This window comes from Trachinotus anak, unplaced genomic scaffold (genome assembly GCF_046630095.1).
Source record: "Trachinotus anak isolate AG129_WGS33_773 ecotype Australia unplaced genomic scaffold, CSIRO_AGI_Tana_v1 ptg000014l, whole genome shotgun sequence".
NCBI lineage: Eukaryota > Metazoa > Chordata > Actinopteri > Carangiformes > Carangidae > Trachinotus > Trachinotus anak.
The window spans coordinates 2,959,360-2,981,510 of NW_027273865.1; the positions used below are offsets into that span (position 1 = coordinate 2,959,360).

The following is a 22,151-nucleotide window of genomic DNA, read 5'->3' on the forward strand; positions in this document are numbered from 1 at the left end:
TCAGATGTATCTTTGGCTGCTCTACCAATCCGGGGCTTTTGTTTTGAAAGCTGTACCCGGAAAACACTGACAATACAACATTGCTAGCTTGACGCAAGCCTTCACGCCGCAGCTAACGATTCAGGTCTGTGCAACTGAAGTAATTTAACGTGTTTACCGGCAGATCGTCGGAACAATTTCACCCGCTTTGTGAAACTTTCCAGTCATTAACTCGCTAACTTATCCGCCTCTGTGAGCTCGCACACCGATACTGAAGTGCACCGGTGCACGCGGGTAGCTGCTGGTAGCTAGCTTGTAGGCTAGCTCCTGAGCTAACAGGATGGACCTGTTCGACGACCTGCCAGAACCCACACAGACCTGCGGTGAGTGGAGACCAAATAATGGCTGTATTACATTATGACATTATATAATGGCAGAGCCGGTTAAAGCTTCGCAACCGACATCCAAGAACCAGTTCAATTTCTGCTTTAATTCCGGGTGAAGCTAAAGGTGTTTGAATGTTTGAATGGGCTAACGTTGAAATGGGATAAAATCAGGATAACGTTCGTCTCCATAGTAACGTTACTATTCAGACTACCATGGTTATTCCCTCCATTGTCTGTTGATTTTATGAACTAGAATAGTCAGGTGCTAGAGCAGGAAAGGAAGTACATTAAGTATATTTACTGTAGTATTGGATTAAAGAGCAGTTTGAGGTACTTCTTCTGTTTCATGCTACTTTATATTTTTAATCTATTGAGCCTGAAACGGACAAAATGTGGTAAAATGTTTACAGGGGGTCATAAATATAATTTAATGCACCACTGAATAATAAAATAAATAAATGTTGTGTAATAAAATAAATGTCAGTTGGGAGAATGTTCTCTACACCGCTTTGCTGATGATTATTAGCATCGGAGCTCTTCTCTCTGTTCTTCTCTCTTATTTCTCCTCTCTCTCTCTGGTCGGGTGCATAGACCTTAGACATCTGACCAGACCGGCTGCTTGCTTGGGTGCGTGGACTTGCCTCCATTTCTTGCATCCTTGCTTCAAATTGCATAAGATTCTGAAGCAGTGGCGGCAATAATTCACTGCCATAATTCCAGCACCTTCTCCAGTCCCTTTTTTGAAAATGGGAAACACCGCCCTGGTCTGCCAGTCCACAGACACTGTCCCCAACGCCCATGCGACACTGATGAGGCAAGACAGCCCCTCAGTGTCCAGAGCCTTCAGCATCTCAGGGCAGATCTCATCCACTCCTGGAGGCTTGCCACTAAGGAGCTTCTTGGCTACCTCAGCAACCTCTGCCAAAGAAATAGAAACAGCCTGAGCTAAGCCCTGCTTCCCTATCCTGAGACACCCCCCTCCCCATCAACAACAACCAAATGAAAGGCTATCTTCATGTCTGGGTTGCTCCCAGAGAGAGGAGCTCACCGGCGAGCGTCCTGGCAAAGAAATGACATGGGGTCACCTCCCCACAGACCACCTGCAGGCACAGACATTGGGTTGTGGGGTGTGTGGTAAGCCAGGGTAGCAGGCTGGCCAGGGGCTTGGATGTGCTGATTCCTGGTAGTGTAGACTAGCTCTAAGTAAATGTTACCACACACAAGAGCTTTATACTGGAAATGAGCCATTCTCTACCTTTAAGTACAGTATTTGATGAAGCCTTTTCTCATTCTTTGAACTCGAATGACTTCATGTTTGGTGTGATTCTTCCTCAGGTCCAGTTTCAGTTGCACTGGGCAGAGCTCAACCACAGTCCACCAAAGAAGAAGAGAAGGAGGAGAAAAGTGTGAAACGAAAACGAGAGTCTGCAGAGTCTCACACTGATAAAAGAGAGGAGGAGGAGGAGCGGGGGGAGATCAAGAAAGTTTGTAAAGAAGGTTTTCAGCTGTTCCACCACAATGTTTGTTTGCTTCTCTTCCTCTAATCAAAGACAAAGACCCTGAGTGGATGGAAATATAACATGTAGACATCATGAGTGCTGGTGTAAAGAATGACAGCTGAACTTACTGTGTGTGTGTGCGCGTGTGTGTGCGTGTGTGTGTGTGCGTGTGTATGTGCGCGCGCGCGTGTTGTCCTGGTTCAGGCCTCCCTGTATTGAAAGGCTATGTGGCGGCGAGGCGTGGGGAGCGGGAGGAGATGCAGGACGCTCATGTTCTGTTGCCGGACATGAGCAGCTGTCTGTCGGCTCTACCAGGACAAGTGTAAGACAACAACAACAACTGTCCTGCAGTTTGACATTTCAGAGCAAAAAGTTCCAGGAACCAGAGGAAATGATCTCAGGAACTGTTGTCTGCCTCCGTTTGACCACTACAAAGATTGATTGCATATAAATGTACAGACCAAAACACTGCAGCTCCGTGAACCATGGTTGTAAAATACAGTCAGATTAATGGAGAACTCTGACATCTGACCTGCTGCATGTACTTTCACTGTTTATGTCCTGTCTGCCTGTGACCAGACCTACAGGTGTGCATGTGTGCAGATTGTCAGAAGCTGTTTCTCTGATGTGTCTCTTTGTGTCCTGCAGGTCTCGTGTTTCGTACTTTGCAGTGTTTGATGGTCATGGTGGAGCTCGAGCCTCTCGATTTGCTGCAGAGCATCTCCATCACAATCTGGCCAAGAAGTTCCCCAGTGGTGAGTTCAGAGACAGTTTATCACAGCACGCTGTTGTGTTAGATTGTTTACTGACTTTTCATCTTTGGGTTGGGAGGAGGAAAAACTGTTTTCCTGAATGTTACTGTTCTCTTGAAGACAGAGGCAGACTGAAGAATGAGCCATGCTGTCTCCTTAATGGTTAAAATGTGCTGTGTCTTTCAGGAGATACTGAGAATGTGGACAAACTGATCAAAAAATGTCTCCTGGACACTTTCAGACAGACAGATGAAGACTTTCTGAAGAAAGCTTCCAGCCAGTAAGACTGTGTTCACAGAGAAAACCTGCAGCTGAAAAATAAAAACTGGACAGTGAGAATTACAGCTTCACAGGGCCGCCAGCATTTACATAGACTAGCACTTATAAGTCCTTTTTCTTTTCTTTTGGAGAAGCATTTGTTTTGTATCATTATCTCTGACTATTATGAGTTAATGTCCATAAATCCACCTAGAAAAAAAGACACTCTAATAGCACAGAACTTCCCCATGTTTTTAAGTGTTCTTCAGTGTCACAGTGATCAAGTGACAGCTGTCTGTGCATCCATGGCTACACTGCAAACAGGAAGTTGTCATAGATACTTCAGCATGCTTTTAATATGGACAGCTCCACGAAATATAAAGAAACAGGTCTGAAGTTAAAGTAGCCCACAGACCTACTGTGAATATACAACCCCGATCTAAAGTAACAGTGGCACTGGTCCTGGAAACAGATGTTGTAATTATTTCAATGCTGTGAGCATTAAAGCTATTATATCTGGAGCTCCTGCTTTATGTTATCTGTAATTTGGGAGGAGTGTCTGCAGAGCGCCTCATCTGTTTCTACTCTGTGTGTTGTGAACAGGAAACCAGCGTGGAAGGACGGCTCCACAGCCACCTGCGTGCTGGTGGTGGATGACATAGTTTACGTGGCCAATCTGGGAGACAGCAGGGTAAAGCGGGCTTCTTTAACTGGACTGCAACAGCAGGGACTGACTGACTGACTGACTGACAGAGTTTATTGGTCATAGCTCCACTGTTGGTCAGCCGGATGTCACATGACTATTAGGGGAGTTTACAGTCTGAAAAAAAGCACCTTATGACAAATTTAGTGGCCTTTTGGACAAACCTTGGCTACTTAGGCTGTGTCAACATCACCATGTTTCCATTTTAAAACCAGAACGATCTCCGTTCAGACGACTGTTTTAGCTCCTTATCAGAAACAATCTCTGTCCATACTATCACACCTAAAAGCACAATCACATGACCATTCAGTAAACTGGGCATGCTTGAGCCAGTGTAAAGAGGAAGCAGATTGTCTGCTCTCAGTTGGTTAGTTGCAGTAACCACGTCTACGTCATTGTTTCCAAGAGTTTTCAAATTAAAATGGGTCCTGCAGCGTCTCCAAAAGTCTTTGTTTTAGGGGCTGAAAACTCTGGAGTAGAGTGGACGTAGCCTGAGAAGAGAGTCTCGAGCCACTGCCTTTAAACCAGCTGATACTAGACTGAGACCAGTTTGATCTACATCCTCAGTTTCACAAATTGACCACATGCAGTCCAGGTCTAGGTTTGGACTTGGTCTTGTTTCATCAAGAAGTAAAACCAGGATTACAGATTACATCCACAGGGTCCGGCTGTGTCATGTTCCTGTTAGACACTGGAACCATTTCAGGGTTGTAGCGCCTGTTCTTCAGCAGACACACTTCTAACTTAGTTCAGAGTTTATCAGGTGGTTGTAAACCTGTGTGCCCCTCTGAATGACACCAGGCTGTGATGGTGACGTCTCTCTGTGTTTGTGTCTCCAGGCGGTGTTGTGCCGGATGGAGGCAGCAGCAGCAGATGGACAGAGGAGGTCGGTGACTCTCGCTCTGAGTAAAGAACACAACCCCACTATGTATGAGGAGAGGATGAGGATCCAGAGAGCAGGAGGCACCGTCAGGTACACGACCCACGTTCACACCAACACTCCAGCTGTGTTGTGGGGTGATGGACTGGGGCTGTTTGATTTCTACATTTGAGGAGGTGGAATCACAGACTCTTCAGATAAAACATGACTTTGGTCTTGAACTTGAACTGTCCGTGTGTGTGTTGCAGGGACGGCAGGGTGCTGGGTGTCCTCGAGGTGTCTCGGTCTTTTGGAGATGGTCAGTACAAACGCTGTGGAGTCATTTCATGCCCCGACCTGAGGAGGTGTCAGCTCACAGCCAATGACAGGCAAGAACAGAACCACAGACAGTGCAGATTGATTAGAGCTAAATACCCAGTGACAACAAATCTCAGTCAGTGATGAGATGTTCGTCCTCTCAGACGTCCTCCCCGGGGGTTGTTTCCTGATCATGGCAGCACAGCTGATTGTCTGACAGTTTAAAAGAGGAGCTGTTTTTCTCGCTCTCTCTGACTTATTGATACCATCTCATGTCTGTGTTAAATATGAAGCTACAACCACTGATAGACATGTGACAGTTGTGTGCTGTTTGTTTGGTTGAAGTGTGTTGTTTTGTGTCAGGAAGTTGCTGTAGCTGATGCTTGTTCTCTCTCCACAGGTTCATCATTCTGGCCTGTGACGGTTTGTTCAAAGTGTTTTCTGCTGATGAAGCTGTTAAATTCGTCCTCAACATCCTGCAGGTGTCTCTCTGTTCTTTTAAAGCAGAAGTCTGGTTTATTACAGCTTATAGTATTTCACTTTAATACCTGCTTTAACTCTGATTTACCTTACTTGCTGTAGTTGTGTGCTCATTTTTCCTGCAGTGACAGTATTATCACAGATTTTTCAGGTGCACAAACCTGTCTGATCATCTGAGCTGTGAGACCTGATTATTTTATTATCTTAATGCAGCTGTAGTCTCCAGAAGAAAATATATATCAGTTCAGTTTTTGTCCAAATTTTAGTCAGCTAATGTTAGTTTTAGTCTCATTTTTGTCATGTATTTTTGAAGTTTAATGTTTTCTAATCTTTCTGAAGCTGTTGATGATCGTCGAGAATAAATGTGTATAAATCCACTTAGAAAAAAGTATCACAGTAATCCAGTGATAGAAGTCTACACTGCAAACAGGAGCTGATCACAGCTGATTCAGCTGCTCTTAATGTAGCCAGTTTGACACATGTATTGGCAGAAAACACGTGACCATCCTGTGATGGAATCAGAGGTCAACATTTTGACATTCTGACCCATAAATACTCAGTAGTTATTACTGCATTGTGGGTCAGACCACACAAATCTTCAGGCTTGGCTTTTGATCTCAGATACACAGCTGTAAAGTTTGTGACAGCACTGTGCACAACAACAGCATTGGTAAAATCTGTCGGCTCCATTAACACAATATTTACAGTGGTTACTTAAGATAAGCGAGTGAAAGTGACGTTGTTACTGTGAGAACAGTGTTGTCAGTGATGGACCAGAGCTGTGATAAACCAGAACCAGTCCATAATGTGAATGTTGTGTCATAATTGTCTGTGTGTACTTTGTGCTAACTCTCCTCCCCCCTCTCCCTCCTGCAGGATGGGAGTGTAGAGCAGAGGGCGGGGCTGACAGAGGAGGAGGCGCGGTTTGAAGCTGCCTGCCAACAGCTGGCCAGTGAGGCGGTGAGAAGAGGCTGTGCCGACAACGTCACCGTGATCCTGGTTTCTATCAGCTTCTGACCACACATCATCATCATCATCATCATCATCATCATCATCATCATCATCGTTACAACACATGCACACAGCAACGGTTTGACTCCCAGATGTGGCTGATCTGATTTCTCCTCATTGTTTAGTCTGTTTTCCAATAAAAAACCTTTTCTTTACTGTTCACTGTGAAGTGATTTAATGATCGGAGTCTTTGTGTTCATCCTCGATCTTGACATCACAGAAGAGTTCAAGCTGCAAAGTTCAGATGCAAGTAATTAGAGGCTTACACAGTCTGACTACCACAAACAAGTTGGTGATCTACAAAAACCTTCTCTCACACTAGCTGGATCCCAGTTCCATACTAACAGTATACACCAGTGGTCCCCAACCGGTGGGCTTCTGTCTGGCGGTTTATCATACTCTTAGTTTTGGAACTACACTTCACATAATGCTTTGGGGGTGTAGGGGAGTACACTGTGGGTTGAAACTTCAGCCATGTCTTTTTTGAGCTGTATTCTTTTACATTTTGTCAAACTGTCCCTATTGAAAGTCTGCAGATTGATTTGTGATCAGCTCCTGATTGGATCAACTTAAAAACAGGATCTTCAGGCAAGTCTGCAGTTGTAAGGAGCCTCTTTTCTTCTACCATTTATTCCTCATAAATAATGACATCCCACAAATGTGTATGTCAGAATCTAGAAATATGTTTCTTGAGTATGTAGGAATATTCAGATTTGACTAAGTCATGATTATGATATAAAAACAGCAATCAGACACAGCTTATTTAAGTCAGCAGGAAAACTGCATGTAAACCTGAGGAGTCCCCAGTGCCTCTGGTGCTGTTAACATATATTGACTATTTGATAATGACAATAGTTTGAAGAAAATGTCATGCTTGTGAATGGGTGCAAATATTAATTAAGAAAATGATAGTTATTTTTTTATATATTTTATGATAATTTGACAAAACTTGAAATAAACAGGAGGAAAAAAAACAACCGTGTACTGTGGTACCACCCCAGGCCGCCCGATGTCGCTGTTCAGGTCGGGTTGGATCTGCTCCAACTGAGCCGGATGTGTGGCGGAACTTAGCGGTCGGTTAGCAACAACATCAACAGCAGGATGCGGGGACAGCTGTCAGGCTGAGACCCACCAAACTGCTTTTACTGACACGTCCGTTAACACTGCACCGACATGCGTGGCATGCAGGAGTGCGTGCACGGCGCCTGATCGGTCTCCCGGGTCCTCGGTTCACGGGTGAAGTTTACACGGAGGAGAGAGATGAGCCACCGGAGAGGGAGCGGGTCCACCGCCGCTGCCGCGGAGCTAACAGGCTAACGGTCTTCATCAGGACGTGGACCCGGTACAGCAGCAGTCGGCGGACATGGACTCGCTGCTGGACTTTGAGGAGTGTGTCAAAGACTCACCTGAGTTCAGGTAAACAAACACGCTCACACGCACACCCAGATCATCTTCAGTCTGCGCATGTGCAATAGTCCTGATGGTGGCTCATTTATGTTGTTCAGACTGAACCTGGATCAGTTTGAGACCGAGGTTTCCCTGCTGGAGGCTCACCTGGACAAGGTACAACTACTGCTTCTACTAATACTACTAATACTGCTAATGCTAGTACTTATACTACTACTAGTGCTAATACTGCTACCAGTACTGCCAATACTACTGCTAATACTACTACAAATATTGCTAATACTACCACTAATACTGCTACTTCTTCTACTGTAAGTATTACTTATAAATTACTTCTGTTTTTACTGCAAAATGAATACTGTTATTACTAGTACTACAGCTACAACTGCTGCCATTAGTACTACTAATCTTATACTTATTGCTACTACTGTTACTATTACTATCAGTGCTACTACCACTGTTACTACTGTTACTGCTACTACTGTAACTACAACTACAGATACTGCTACCACCACTACCATCACTACTACTATTACTACTACTAATACTTCACTGCTGCTATTACTGTTACTACTGTAAGTACTACTCCTGTAACTACTATTACTATTAGTACTGCCGTTATACTAGTTATTACTAGCATTACACCTACTACATATAACTACTACTATTAGCACTGTTACCACTACTAATACTGTTATAACAATCACTACTACTATTACTAAATGTAGGAATGAATAGTTTTATTTTTGTGTTTGTGTATTTACATTATTGCATTTACAGTTACACACAACCTCAACTCATTGTTTTGTTGATCAGTGTAAGTCCCACAATCGCACAACAACACACACACTTTGTGTTTTTTACCTGAAGTCTTCTGACTCTGCAGAGGACACCCGGTGCTCACCTGTGACATCTGTTGATTGGTCCATAATCTGTGTCTCTGACCAATCAGGTGAAGAAGCTGTGCAGTAAGATGGTGGAGGCGGGACAAGCATACAGCTCAGCCAATCAGCTGTTCCTGAGCGGCCTGGCTGAGCTCTCCATGTACCAGAAGAAGGACAGCGTCATCACTGTAAGGAGCACATGATGCTAATGCTAATAATAATAATATAGAATATTTCAGTAGAGGACTTTCAGGCTTTTTTCCACCATGTGAATCTAACGAACCTCAACCTGGAACTTCACATGAACGTTGAAGAGTCAGAGTCCATCCACCACTTCAGCCCAGACTGAAATATCTCGACGACGGTTGGACTGATCAGCATGAAATCTCACAGACACCCACTGTGCCTGGAGGATGTTTGGTGCTGATGATGGTGCTCAGCTGTGTCTACGTGCAACCTCACAGAGCTGCTTGGCTGTAGACTCAGTCTGGATGATAAAATACTGAAAATAAAATTTCAGATATGATGATAACAAGTGTCTGACCTGATAGAAATGTTATTGCCACCAAATGTTTTATCATGCTTCATTTTGATAGCTGTCCCCAAATGATACCATAATATTTTGATTATCACATCGTATCTCCTAATTATAAAACCAGGATATTGTAATTATGAACTTTCCCTGTAGTTATGAGACAGTCAGTGATAATGTAACAGCCTGTACCTGTCAGACGTGTGTATTACTACACATCCTGTATTGTGATTATCAGTGCTGTGTTGGTGTCATCTCTCCTGGAGGACCTGAACGCTGGTTCAGTATCACCTCCTCAGCAGAGTCCAGGTTTCGGTTCAGGACCTCCTACACAGCATTGAACTAAAAGCAGAACCTGTGACAGCGGGTTCCTGTTGTGTTACAGGTTGTTGGGCTCCTGCTTACACTAACCTGCAGTTGTGTGTCGGATCAGTGGCCTCTCAGCTTTTTGTTCTCATGGTTCTCACTGACTTCCTGTCTCCTTCCCCTCAGACCTGTCTGAGCCAGTTCAACCAGGGACTGCAGGAGATGGTCAGTTTCCACACTGTGAGTACACACACACACACACACACACACACACACTGTCAGACCAACACTTTACCAGACTTGATACATAATGAATGACAGTTGTGACAGACACAACAAAACTTTGTGATCAAAAAAGAAAAAAAAACATGTTTAAAAATTCAAATGTATTTAGTCATGTATGATATTTCCAATACTTATTTTTAAACATGTTCTTACTTTTGGTTTGGATTTCTAGTGTTTCTAAAGCTTCTTATTTTATTCAGGTTGTGTGAGTTAGAAACCTGTCTCTGTTCTTTTTTTAATACTTTGGGTTTCAGCCTTTATTCATGTTGAATAAACAGAGTCAGATTCCCTCACAGCAGCAGTAGAGGCAGTAGTAGTAGTAGTAGTAGTAGTAGTAGTAGTAGTAGTAGTAGTAGTAACTGAAACGGTAGTTTGAACTCTGTCTGTCTCTTGTCCTCAGATGTTGTTTGACCAGACTCAGAGAGCGATCAGCCAGCAGCTGACCAACCTCTGTACACAGTGAGTCCACCACACACAACAGTCAGGAGTCTGACAGGACTGTTATGCTTTATTTCTGTGTGTTTACTGTGTATTAATATTAATCAGGCCTGAAATACAAGCTGAGCTGAACTGAACACACACACTGTCAGTGTCAGGGTTTCTGCAGGTCTGAAAATCAGGTTTTAAAAAGTCTTAAATTTCATTCAGAGAGCTCTTAATTTTTTTTCTTTGTGCATGAACAGAAACATTAGTCATTCATTTTGTCTGTGTGATCATTTTGTGTCCCTTTGTGATAGTGTTGCCTGTCTATAGTCTTTGAGCTCTGAGGGCCCCTTGGCCCCTGATCCTGTGCCCTGTCGGCCTGTTCACTAATCCAGTCATGGTCCATGTTAATAGATCAATTATGAGTTATTGTTACTTACAGCTGAGTCAGGTCCTTAACCGTGTTTGTTTCTCTTCTACACATCTACAAAGAGAAAAGCAGCTGATCAATAATCAGAGCTCTGATCATCCTGATGATGATGATGGCATTTGTGTGTCTGAGGTTCCTCCCCCAGCTGGCGGAGACCAGGAGGGAGTTTGTTCGGATCGGAGAAGACCTGGAGACGGCGGCGGTGAAAAACGCTCAGGTGTCTCGCCACAAAGCCGGTGACGCTGAGAGGGCGAGTCACCTGCTGCTCGCCACGCGGAAATGCTACCAACACTTTGCCCTGGACTACTGTCTGCAGGTGTGACCCAGAGCTCCGCCTTCACTATGATGTCAGCAGTCACCTGAGGCGCATTTTATTTCTGTTTGAATCAGACGCTGACTCACTTTTCTCTTCCAGCTCAACACCTTCAAGACTCAACAGAAGGTCGACATCTTAAACTCAGTGAGTTGAACTGTTTCATTTTACAAACTGAACCGGACCACACGCATGTCGTCATTGAAGGGAAGTCATTCGCTGACAGTAACCAATAAACAGCCTGTCAGAGCCCCGACCTGTGTTTGTGTCTGTTGCCAGGTTTTCTCCTTCGTACACGCTCAGTTCACCTTCTTCCACCAAGGCTTCGACCTGCTCAGAGACCTGGAGCCCACCATGAAGACCATGGCAGCGCAGGTGGTGACCTCTGAACTCTGACCCCAGTCTGTCGTCACTCATGAGATAATCTGTGATGAATGAGTGAACTTCTCCTCATGTTGTCACGTTGTGCTGTTTCCTCAGCTGTCCCAGCTGTCAGCAGACTGCACAGCTCAAAGGAAAGACCTGGAGAACAAACACCTGCTGGTGCAGCAGAGAGTAAGGATTCCTCACTTCCTCTGTGTGTCAGGTCAGGATCCAGGTCAGGGTCAGAGGTCAGAGGTCAGAGGTCAGGATCAGGACCAGGATCAGGATCTGTTACTGCAGCTTTAGGACCAACAGCATGGAAATGTTTCCATGTAAAGGTTAAAAAAGGCAGATGGGGCTCAGGAGTAGAAACCAGCTGAGAGGTTCTTCAGTGGAGGAGCTGACAGATGAATGAAGACGTGTGTGTTTTTGTTGATGTCTGCAGACCTGCTGGGAGATAAACCAGGTGTTCACTGCAAATTAAACCTCACCTCAGTAAAATCCTTCACTGATAACATGTTCTGTACCTACACTCAAGTGTCTCAGTATCTACTGGACTCACTGGTACAAAATCAGGTTCAAAACAGAAAAAAACTGTCCGCTTTCTTAATCACTCTGCGCTCAAAGGAAATTACACAACACCTGCAACATGAGGCGGCAATCCAACTGCATCTTTGTAAAGTAAAACTTCACAAAGAGGAAACACTAGAGACCAACCAGTGACAGGATCACTGGTGCTCATTACACCCACTTTGATCTCAGCTACACACGTAAAGTTTAGTGACTGCATCTTGCACACACACAGACACACACACAGACACACACACACCTGCCAGTGACATAGACACCCCCCTGTGGTGGTTCCTGCTCCAGGAATAAAATGAGTGTAAATACTGTCTGCTTAGAGGAACCTTCACTGTGTCACTAGTGCAGAGTGAACACAGTGTGGAGTTAGTGTGGGGTCTGGTTCGTACGTTTGTGTTACAACGTGATTCTGAACTGTAGACAATCAGCAACAGGATGACGTGTGTGTGTGTGTGTGTGTGTGTGTGTGTGTGTGTGTGTGTGTGTGTGTGTGTGTGTGTGTGTGTGTGTGTGTGTGTTCAGGATGCTTCAGGTGAGCCTATGGTCAGCCCGTGTCCTGGGAGTGATGAGATCATCCAGGGTTACCTGTTCAAACGGTCCAGGAGGAAATCCAAAACTTGGAAGAGGTACATGGTGAATTCTTCTGATGTAGGACTGAATGATAATAAATAAATCTTAGTGTTATTAAAAGTGTATCATGAGGTGATCAGTGCTGATGTTAATGAGTGAAACTGGTTGCAGGTGCTGGTTTTCCATCAGAGACAACCAGCTCATTTACAGAAAGTCACACAAGGTGAGTCTGAACATGTAGTTCACCTGTTCATCAACAGCGGCAGGTTCACATAGTGTTTGCATCTTTGTTATTTAGTGATAAAATAATGAGGTGAATGAATGTTTCTCTGATCAGAACCAGAGGTTACAACAGAGAAACTACACAAACAAAATCATTTAAATATAAAACATAAACCACAATCACTTCACACACACAGACACACAGTGTGTCAACGTTTTGATCAGCTTCAGGATTTTAGCACCTGGATGTTGTTGTCATGGTGCTAAAACCAGCAGCAGCTGATGAGTTGTTGCTATAGAAACCAGCTGCTGTGGCTCTGTGTTGTCCTGCAGGAGGACGCCATGGTTCTGTTCGAGGATCTCCGGCTGTGTGCTGTCAAATCCCTTGAGCACATCGACCGACGCTTCTGCTTCGAGCTGCTCTCCGTCCAGAAGTAAGGCTCACATTCAAACACAGAACAGTGAAGTATGAGTCTGATGTCGGTCTACGACCAAACATAACCAGACATGAATCTTCACCTCACACACCTGTGGATGGATTTTTGTCAGGTGCTGTGCTCTGCAGGCTGACTCGGAGCAGCTGAAGCAGGCCTGGCTCAGCGCTCTGCAGGGGAGCATCGACCTGGCCTACAGAGAGAGAGCCGGCACACCGCTCACACAGGCAGGAGAAACCCTCCTTGTTACATCTCTGCTCTTATTTCTGTTCATTCTTTTCTGCCAGTAAAAATAGGTATTATATCAAAAATAACCGTATCATATATAAACTGGACAAAAATATAAACACTGTTTTTAATCCATTTTTCATGAGTTGAAATTAAAGATTTTTCTACTCACAGATGGTTTATTTCTCTTCAGTCTTCTTCACAGATGTGTTTAAATCTGTGTCAGTCAGAAAGATCATCCCTCCATCTGACAGATGTGACATATCCAGATGTTGATTAGATGTCATTATTATAAAGGTGTGCTTCACTTTAAAATGTGTGGTTTTATTACACAAAACAATTCCACAGATGTTTTGAGGTAGCATGGAGTTAACATGCTGAATGTCTCCAGCGTGGTTTCTGAGAGCGTGTCAGTTCATCAGCCTCTCACTCACAGTCATGTGACCCACTGAGCATGTGTGAGACGATCTGGATCTGTGTGTACGACAGCGTGATCCACTTCCTGTCAACATCCAGCAGCTTCACACCGAAGAGGAGCAGACCAACAGTCAACAATCTGATCAACTCTATGTTGCACCAGATACTGACTGGTTCTCTGATCCAAAATTTAAAAAAAAAAAAGAAAAAACTCTGTAGCCCAAGTCACACAATTCAGTGTCTATTAAATGTCTTTTTTCAAAATAAAACTGCACATTTTAAAGTGGACTTTTATTGTGGCAGCCCAGGTCACGCCTGTGTAATAATCCTGCTGTGTAATCAACATCTGGATGTGTCACATCTGTCAGGTGGAGGGATGATTACTGACACTCAAACACATCAGTGAAGAATGTTGAAGAGAAATAAATCGTCTGTGTGAAGAAAAAATCTTCAAATTTCATCTCATGAAAAATCAGAGTAAAAACACACAGTTCACAGTTTTTACTTCCACATCTGTCATCCTTTCATGTGTACAGCCTAAAGAGCCCCCCTCCCTCCTGTGTGCTGGGGAAAACCCTCCGGGCCCCCCCGCTCAGAAGCCAGCGGCCCTCGGCGTGGCCCTGAGAGGCCCCGGGAACCAGCGGTGCTGTGACTGTGGGGAGGAGGAGCCTCGCTGGGCCTCCATCAACCTGGGAGTCACCATGTGCATCGAGTGTTCGGGCATTCACAGGTAAGCACAGCAGGAGGCGTGGCTTAATGTCACACATGAGACATCAGAGGTGTGTCAGTGTTACTGACACATCAGTCCACAGCAGCTCCACCTTCATCATCATCATCATCATCTGTGTGCTCAGAGGCAGCAGCAAAACAAACAGTCTGTGATCCTCCTGATCTGGTCTCTGTCCTGTTTCTAATTTTCTCCAAAACACGTCACAGGATCAGAATATTTCTCTCATATTTTTACTGTGTCATCTTCTAATGAGAATGAACTATAAACTGATTTTATCTGTCTACAGTGGTTTTAGTGTATAAATCTAAATCAAAATGTGCTGCAGTATTTGTGTGATGCAATGTCGTCATGTTTGTAGGAGCCTGGGTGTTCATCTGTCGAAGGTGAGATCTCTCACTCTGGACTCATGGGAGGCTGAACAGCTGAAGGTAACACACACACACACACACACACACACACAGATAAACAAAAAATACACAAATATTGAATGTTTTCTTTCATCATAATATTGAATTCTGTTTTAGGAAAAATAGAGAAAAAAACTAAATAGATTAGTAGTAGTAGTAGTATTAGTAGTAGTATTAATAATAATAGTAATAATAATAATAATAATAATTAAAAAAAATTAAACTAGAAATGTACAGAATAATAAAACACTATAAAACTAAATTTAAACTCGTGGCCCCACCTGATCAAACAGTGTGACTCTGTGTTATTATTGACACAGTGAGAGGTTGATGTGTCCACTTCCTCTTTCTAAAATAAACTCTGCACAGCACCAAATCTGGATTAATCCGCCGCTGAAAATAGTTCTCAACAAATGTATCTGTGAGAAAACTACAGTTGTTTTTCAGACCTGAAGTCCTGAGACTCAGAGAAATTGCACATATAAATAGACAGAGGTTTGTGTAGTTTTTCTTCTTCTCTCCCCGACCTCATATAGTGAATCACTGTACTGCAACACCTAATGTGGATTAATCCGCTGCTGTAAATAGTCCCCAACAAAGGCTGCAACAACAACAGTTTCCTCCAGTTTGTTTGATAAGAACCAGAGTGAGCAGCTGTTAGAGGAAACCACTGAGACTTTAAAAATGAAACCGTATATTTGTGAGGTGTTTTTAAAGATTTACGTCTTCAGTAGGAACCAATGGGCTCAGGGCTGAGAGCCACAGGCAGAGGAGGGGGGGCAGAGAGTTGAGATGGTTCAGTCAAACCAAAATTCTGATGACAGGCTCTGAATGAACTTCTGGCTCCAAACGCTTCTTCTTCTTCTTCTTCTTCTTCTTCTTCTTCTTCTTCTTCTTCTTCTTCTTCTTCTTCTTCTTCTTCTTCTTCTTCTTCTTCTGCAGCTTCTGTGTGTTTTGGGAAATAATGTGATGAACCAGATTTATGAGGCTCGATGTTCAGAGGAGGGACGAGTCAAACCCACAGCCGACAGCCCACGGTAAAAAACCTCATATGTAATGCTCTACACTGCAGCACCTGTGTTTGTGTTTTGTTTCTGAGCCATGAAGGCAGTGAATCCCTCATCAAGTCAGAGGAAATGAATCAACAGTCATTTTCATAAGTGATTAATGTGTTTTAATGCGTCAGGGTCTTAGACTCCTTTAACTGATTTATGTCTTAAATCGTGTCAAATGTTACACTTTTGAAAAAATGTCTCTGTAAATATGAAATGAAGACTTTTGGGTTTTTGGCTGCAGATCAGTGAAAGCTTTAGACGTGAATGATTAAAAGAATGATTCATGATGACAGAGTGAAGCCTCTCGTTTAACTGACGTGTCTGTTTCTCCTCCTCAGAGCAGAGAAAGAGACATGGATCAAAGAGAAATATGTGGAGAAGAGATTTGTGCAGAGCAGCAGCTCAGATGGAGCTCGTAAGTCAAACAGACACCTGAACACCTGAAGCCTCTGGCATGAGGAGGAGGAAGTGAAGGAAAGGTGTAGCCATGGTCAGACATCCACCTGTGATAGAAACACCTGGGTCCAGACTAAAGTTTCTCCTCAGCTGTCGACTGACAGCAGATTGGTTTGCTACTGATTAAGTGGATCAGAAAAAGCTGGTTTCTCCTGAGGAAAGATGATGTTTGTTGTTTGTCATGGATGTTTTCCATGTGACAGGGTTCGTGATCATCTTCAGTCTGAGCATGTGCAGGACTAACGAGTCTAAATGAGTCAGTTTCATCTGTTGAACTGTTAGTTCATGCTGAAAGGAAAGACTGGCCTCGTCATCATCATCAAAAAAACACATTTAATTGTATAATAGATTGACATCATGAAGCTTTGTTCAGCCACGTGAACACGTCCTGCTGATCAGGAACAGACTGAGTGTACACAACAAATTGCTGTTAGAAGAAACGTTGGTAACGTTCTATTTTACATGTCCATGAGGAATTGATTTATCTGTTTATCTGGAGCTGAAACAACTATTCTGCAAAACAGCTGCTACTTTGAAAATGATTGATTATTAGTTTCAGTCATTTTTCAAGCAAACATTGTTAAACACTCACTAGTTATTGCTTGTTCTGTTTCAGAGCGCCATAAGGAGAAGGCGGGGCTGCATCTGTATCTGGCAGCGTTGGCAGGAGACCTGGTTGCCATGGCGGCGGCACTGGCCGAGGGGGCAGAGGTCAACGGCAGCGTTGCCGAGGAGGAGGGACGCACGGCACTGATCGGAGCCGCTGTTGGGGTGAGGAGGCATCATTGACATAAAAATATACAGATGAAATAAAAAAACTGTAAACAGCTGCACCAATAATCACTGATCAATATCTACTGGTTTTGTTAGATCCTGGTTCTGTAGGATCCTGTTCAGGTGTTTCAGCATCTGAAGGTCATTACAGGATATTTCCCCAGAACCAGATCTGGGTTCTGCTTGGGAGGGTCATACTAAATCTAAGTTCATGTACTTTCAGCTGTCAGCAGCTGTAGCAGGTGTGACACTTTGAGGCTTGCAGGGGGGCGGAGCCAGTCGCAGCTGACACTGGTTGAGAGGCGGAATCAAGAGCTGACCAATAGAGACAAACATTCAGTCCACAGTTAACCTGCAGTCAATCTGATCTGACGTCTCTGTACTGTGGGAGGAACCCCTCAGGCTCAGGGAGAACATACAGACTCCAGCTGTGCAGCAGTGAGGTGGCAGTGGTGACCGCTGCACCACCGCCACCGCCACCGCCACGCTCCGGTCTGTGGTTCTTAAGCGAGCTCCTGATCATTACTCAACAGAAACCCAGGACTGTCCTGGATCCTGCAGCCATCACACATTTACACTCTTCATTCTTCACACTCTTCGTGTGTGTGTGTGTGTGTGTGTGTGTCTGCAGGGGTCGCTGCTGGCCTGTGAGTTCCTGCTGCAGAATGGAGCCAACGTCAACAACCGAGACCTGAGGGGACAGGGAGCACTGCACGCTGCTGCCACCGCTGGACACACAGGGTAATCACACACACACACACACACACACACCTGTCACACCTGTTTAAACTGTAATAAACAGCTGATTTTCATTGGCTGTTGTAGACAGGTGTGTCTGTTGTTGAAGAGAGGAGCCAATCAGTACGCTGTGGACGAGAGAGGACAGGACCCATTGGCCATCGCCGTGGAAACAGCCCACGCTGACATCGTCACACTGTGAGTCGCCTCTGAGTGTAGAGTGTGTTGACCACACGGAGCCGTATGATGGAAACACGTGGCTCAGAACGTGTTGACTTGTCATCACAGAGACACTGAGCGGTCACATGTTCACACCGGCTTCCTGGTTCTGATCATATGATCAAATCTGTGACATGAGATTCACATAGAACATGAAAACCCTCGTTATTTATGTTCCCCTGTATTAATGATTCACACAGAGTCCAGGTCTCTGATCAGAATCCTGGATCAGGTGTTCACAGACCTCAGGATCCTCAGGGTGGCTACACAAAACACCTTAAGTTAAGATTTTCCTTAAAGTCTGAGTTAAGTTAAAACAGTTGCGGGAACACCCTTAAGTCTTCTCCTTATGGTTTCCTTAAAATGTTTACCAAAGTATTGAAGGTTTTCTCCTTATCTTAGTCTTACACTCAAGGAATCACTTAGAGTCAGTTAAGCTGTTGCACAAAAGCCCATGAGGATGAGAAGCAGCACATGTCTTTACTGTTACCTGCTTCACAACAGTGATAACGGGTGTCACAAATGCTAATGGCAGCAAATCAACGGTCTCCATGGAAACAGTAGAATTTTAATGCTGCAAAATCTCTTTCACTGCTGCAAATGCCTCAGTCTTTTTTCCTTAACTAAGGATTTAAGAGATTCTGTGCAACACCCTGAAGTAAGTCCCTCAGCTAAGGAGAAATTGAAAATTAAGTGTCATACCTAAGTAGAAAACTTAAGGTGTTTTGTGCAGCCAGCCCCTGGTTTCTACTCCACGTATCATATTCAGATGTTAACATGTTCAACAGAAAACCAGGGTACTCTAAAAACCACATCAGACCCAGGACCGAGCGCACATGTGCACAGTGGACATCTTCAGCTTTAACAGAGCCTTAAAGTAACTGAATGTTTCATCAAAGCTGTTTTTTCTAATCTGATTAACTGTGTGTTTGCATGTTTGCATTAATATTCAAAATGTATATGATGTCATACGTTAGAAGGTCGAAGGTCTGACGTGTGAAGAAACAGCCGGTGTGTTCTTCTGTCGTGTCATGAACTTCCTTCCTGTTCACTTCCTGTCAGTAGAAACAGACAAATTCGACAGTCCACCGACAGCTAACCATGATGTCACCCCCACCTTACAAGTTGTGGGTCAAGAGTTCTCCATCCTTTTAAATGTAGGTGACAACAGGACCTGTCCTCTGACACCACCCACTGGTAGAACGTCGTCCGTCCAGCTGCTGTTTGTGGTCTGATCTAATAAATCTATAAAAGATGAAGGTGAAGATGAAGGATGTAGATTTTATTAGTAAACTGTGTCTGTTGGCTGTCGTTTCAGACTGCGGATGGCCAGGATGAATGAAGAGATGAGAGATTCAGAAGGAGTCTTTGGAGCTGTGGGTTAGTGGACTCACACACCAACTACACACAGAAACACACACAAACATTTCCCTCAACTTTGATTTGGATTCTAACCTGTCGCCCTTGACGACAGCCTATAAACGGCAGCACACTGATCACAAACATGGTGTCTTTCCTCAGGAGATGACGAGACGTTTCAGGACATCTTCCGTGACTTCAGCGACATGGCCTCACACGACCCGGAGAAACTCAGCAGGCGGCAGTTCAGCCGGGGAGGAGAGGAGGCCGAGGAGGGCCAGGAGGAGAGGGGGAGAGGAGGAGGAGGAGGAGGAATGGTGAACAACCAAAACAGTGTTGAAAAGACGTCGGGATGACAGAGTCTGAGGCTGGAAGCCCTGGAACCCCCCCCCCCTCGCAAAAAGAAAAAAAAAACAGGTTTCATTTAACATGTAGAAGAGTTTACTGACACATGACTGACAGCTGGAGTCTAAAATTGTGCTGAACTTATAAGATATATAATATAATGTAGTATGCTCTTTATGAAAACACTGTAAGTCCACATAGTTTACTTTATATACAGTTACTGTGGCTGGAGAAGTGTTACCAGTGTTCAGGAGGAGGAGGAGGGGGAGGAGGAGCGGCTGTGACAGCAGCTAAGACCTGTTTTCATTATCCCTTCATCTTCACATTATTTTCTCAATTAATCATTTGGTCTTTTTAACGTCAGTTTCATTTAAAGGTCAATATTTTACTCTTCTTCTGTGTTTTATTTGAAGTGTCGATCTCCATCAGAAGATATATTTGTGGTTTTAGGAACCAAAAACCATCTCAGTGTAGTTTTACTTCTCCTCTCTCAGGCTTCTCTCTGGAGCTCTAGTAACAACAGGTCAGTCAGCCAATCAGAAGAGAGAATCTGAGCCTCTCTTCTGATTGGCTGACTATTTTCTGAGTGATCAAAAATAATATAGCAGATTGGGCTGTGTGCATTTCTCTGTGGACTGAGGCTTTGATACTTTCACAGTATTAATATAGAACCTAGACCTGCTTTATAATCACAAACACATGGACATCTACCTTTGACTGGATGGGACTTTAAGAAACATAATATTCAGCCCAGTTTAATTGTTGAAACACAGATTAAGTTTTACTTCAGTTCAAAACCTGCTCCAAGTTTCTGCTTGTTTTAAATCACAGCTGTTGAATCAGGACAGAAATCAGCTGTTGTATCCAAGCCAGGTGAAGACATTTACCTGCAGCTCTTTGTTCTGTACGCTGCCCTGTGCAAACCTAGACCTGCTTTATAATCAAAAACACATCGACATCTGCCTTTAGACTGTATGGACCTTTAAATGTTCTTATTCAGTCCAGAAGCCATAAATATTTAGTTCTATTTGAAGATATTTGACCCTTTCTCAGCTCCTCCATTTAGCGCTGTGCAGTGACTCTACTTCAGTAGCAGCGTCTTATTTCAGGGTTCAGGTTACAGTGTTGACGAGGCCCAGGTCCAACAGTAACAACCATAAAACCAGACTGTGGTTCGTAGCTGTGGCAGCTGGAGGGTCATGCCTCTGTTGGTTGGAGCAGACTGAAACATCTAGACATTCATGGATGAATCCCACTGACCTCTCCTCCATCAGGTTCACAAGTGGTTCTTGGTGAAATAATTGGATGGACTGTGATGGGATGTTCCCCTCAGGACGAACTGTAATAACTCTGGCGCCATCATCAGGTCAACAATTTACTGTGTCCAGTTCTTTGGTTTGAATAAATACTACGTAGAGAGATAATGCTGAAAAACATGTCGACCATAAGAGCATGAGAAACAGAGTTTGACTTCACACAGTTTGGAGGATTACACCTGTAATGAGTGAAGTTTCTTCAGGCTGCGTCTCCTGCAGGACTTCACCAGTTTCCATGTGAGGATTCAGACTGGCAGCCTGAGCTCCAGCCTGTGGAGCTGAGGGCTTTCAAGTGTATTTGATGTGTGTTCTCTAACCTGTGTTCACAAAGGGATTTTAAATGTCGCTGCTGTTACACCTCAGACTGAAATGTTCCTGTTGTTCCTCAAGGATTTTAGCCACATTATCAGAGTTTTCCAGGCACAGAGACTTCTGAGTCTGGATCTAAATGTTCTGGTGAGTCAGGTCTGAAGTGGACCAACTGATTGTAAGGACAGGACTCAGCCCTGAACAGCTCTGTCACTGCTGCTGTTACATGACATCATAATGTTTTACTGAGAAATATTCAAACCTGCTGAAAACATCAACATCATGTCCTGAAGCTTTTCTCTCTGAGGTCAGACTGAAGGAGGAGGAGGAAGAGGAAGAAGACAAGTGAGCTCTGCCTCAGGGTGGATTTCTGTCTTTACCCAGAAAACATTTCATTCCACACTGTTACTAATGTGATGCTACTGCTTATTAAAATGTCTTAATACACGTTGATGAGTCTGTTGTTTACGTCAGGTCCATCTTTCAGTCATCAGCCTGTCTCCAGCTTCAGGCAGGGGAGGGGTGCAGGTGTTGCTGTTGACTGATTGATTCATATTTATGTATTTTATTTTATTTGAGTGTCATGCTCACAAAGTTCCCGACACTCATGGTCAAACGTCTCATTTTATTAGAAAATTACAGGAAATTTTACAGCTCAGTCTGAACAGGTTCTGCTGTCTCTCTCCATCTTGGCAAATAAAAAAAAAAATCATCATCCTCCAGCCAGAAGAAATGAACATAAACAGAGGACATTTTACTAAAAGGTACATCCTCAGAGGCAGGACAGGAAACAAACCGG

At 44.0% G+C, this 22,151-nt stretch overlaps 2 protein-coding genes across 6 annotated transcripts; both read left to right on the plus strand.

Moving 5' to 3' along the window:
- Nucleotides 1–12: 12 nt before the first annotated feature.
- On the plus strand, nucleotides 13–6,407 carry ilkap (integrin-linked kinase-associated serine/threonine phosphatase). Of its 4 annotated transcripts, none has more exons than XM_071496218.1 (10): nucleotides 13–362; nucleotides 1,701–1,862; nucleotides 2,069–2,186; nucleotides 2,513–2,619; nucleotides 2,803–2,896; nucleotides 3,478–3,565; nucleotides 4,417–4,550; nucleotides 4,706–4,825; nucleotides 5,155–5,236; nucleotides 6,111–6,407. In XM_071496218.1, exons 1-10 carry the CDS (start codon nucleotides 320–322, stop codon nucleotides 6,249–6,251), a joined length of 1,089 nt encoding a protein of 362 aa, XP_071352319.1. In that variant the 5' UTR covers nucleotides 13–319; the 3' UTR covers nucleotides 6,252–6,407. The 4 variants fall into 4 exon arrangements, with proteins under 4 accessions (XP_071352319.1, XP_071352320.1, XP_071352322.1 ...); XM_071496219.1 differs by having other exon boundaries at nucleotides 1,701–1,853; XM_071496221.1 differs by having other exon boundaries at nucleotides 15–362; nucleotides 1,701–1,885.
- Nucleotides 6,408–7,298: 891 nt separating this feature from the next.
- Nucleotides 7,299–21,800, plus strand: LOC139631726 (arf-GAP with coiled-coil, ANK repeat and PH domain-containing protein 2). 2 transcript variants are annotated; one of them, XM_071496209.1, is made up of 22 exons: nucleotides 7,299–7,661; nucleotides 7,751–7,808; nucleotides 8,605–8,724; nucleotides 9,561–9,614; nucleotides 10,060–10,118; nucleotides 10,645–10,828; nucleotides 10,928–10,972; nucleotides 11,105–11,200; nucleotides 11,306–11,380; nucleotides 12,296–12,399; nucleotides 12,515–12,566; nucleotides 12,899–12,999; nucleotides 13,115–13,226; nucleotides 14,181–14,374; nucleotides 14,733–14,802; nucleotides 15,724–15,818; nucleotides 16,175–16,251; nucleotides 16,909–17,063; nucleotides 17,698–17,807; nucleotides 17,892–18,002; nucleotides 19,342–19,403; nucleotides 19,545–21,800. In XM_071496209.1, exons 1-22 carry the CDS (start codon nucleotides 7,609–7,611, stop codon nucleotides 19,736–19,738), a joined length of 2,181 nt encoding a protein of 726 aa, XP_071352310.1. In that variant the 5' UTR covers nucleotides 7,299–7,608; the 3' UTR covers nucleotides 19,739–21,800. The 2 variants fall into 2 exon arrangements, with proteins under 2 accessions (XP_071352310.1, XP_071352311.1); XM_071496210.1 differs by having other exon boundaries at nucleotides 9,561–9,599.
- Nucleotides 21,801–22,151: the final 351 nt, after the last annotated feature.

Bases quoted from the DNA above. Each gene is read 5' to 3' on its own strand.
- LOC139631726 (XM_071496209.1), top strand. From the start codon at position 7,609: ATGGACTCGCTGCTGGACTTTGAGGAGTGTGTCAAAGACTCACCTGAG. The intron at 11,381-12,295 runs GTAAGGATTCCT...GTGTGTGTTCAG, and splicing joins ACCTGCTGGTGCAGCAGAGA to GATGCTTCAGGTGAGCCTAT. The intron at 12,567-12,898 runs GTGAGTCTGAAC...GTTGTCCTGCAG, and splicing joins TTTACAGAAAGTCACACAAG to GAGGACGCCATGGTTCTGTT.
- ilkap (XM_071496218.1), top strand. From the start codon at position 320: ATGGACCTGTTCGACGACCTGCCAGAACCCACACAGACCTGCG. The intron at 2,620-2,802 runs GTGAGTTCAGAG...TGTGTCTTTCAG, and splicing joins GGCCAAGAAGTTCCCCAGTG to GAGATACTGAGAATGTGGAC. The intron at 5,237-6,110 runs GTGTCTCTCTGT...TCCCTCCTGCAG, and splicing joins TCGTCCTCAACATCCTGCAG to GATGGGAGTGTAGAGCAGAG.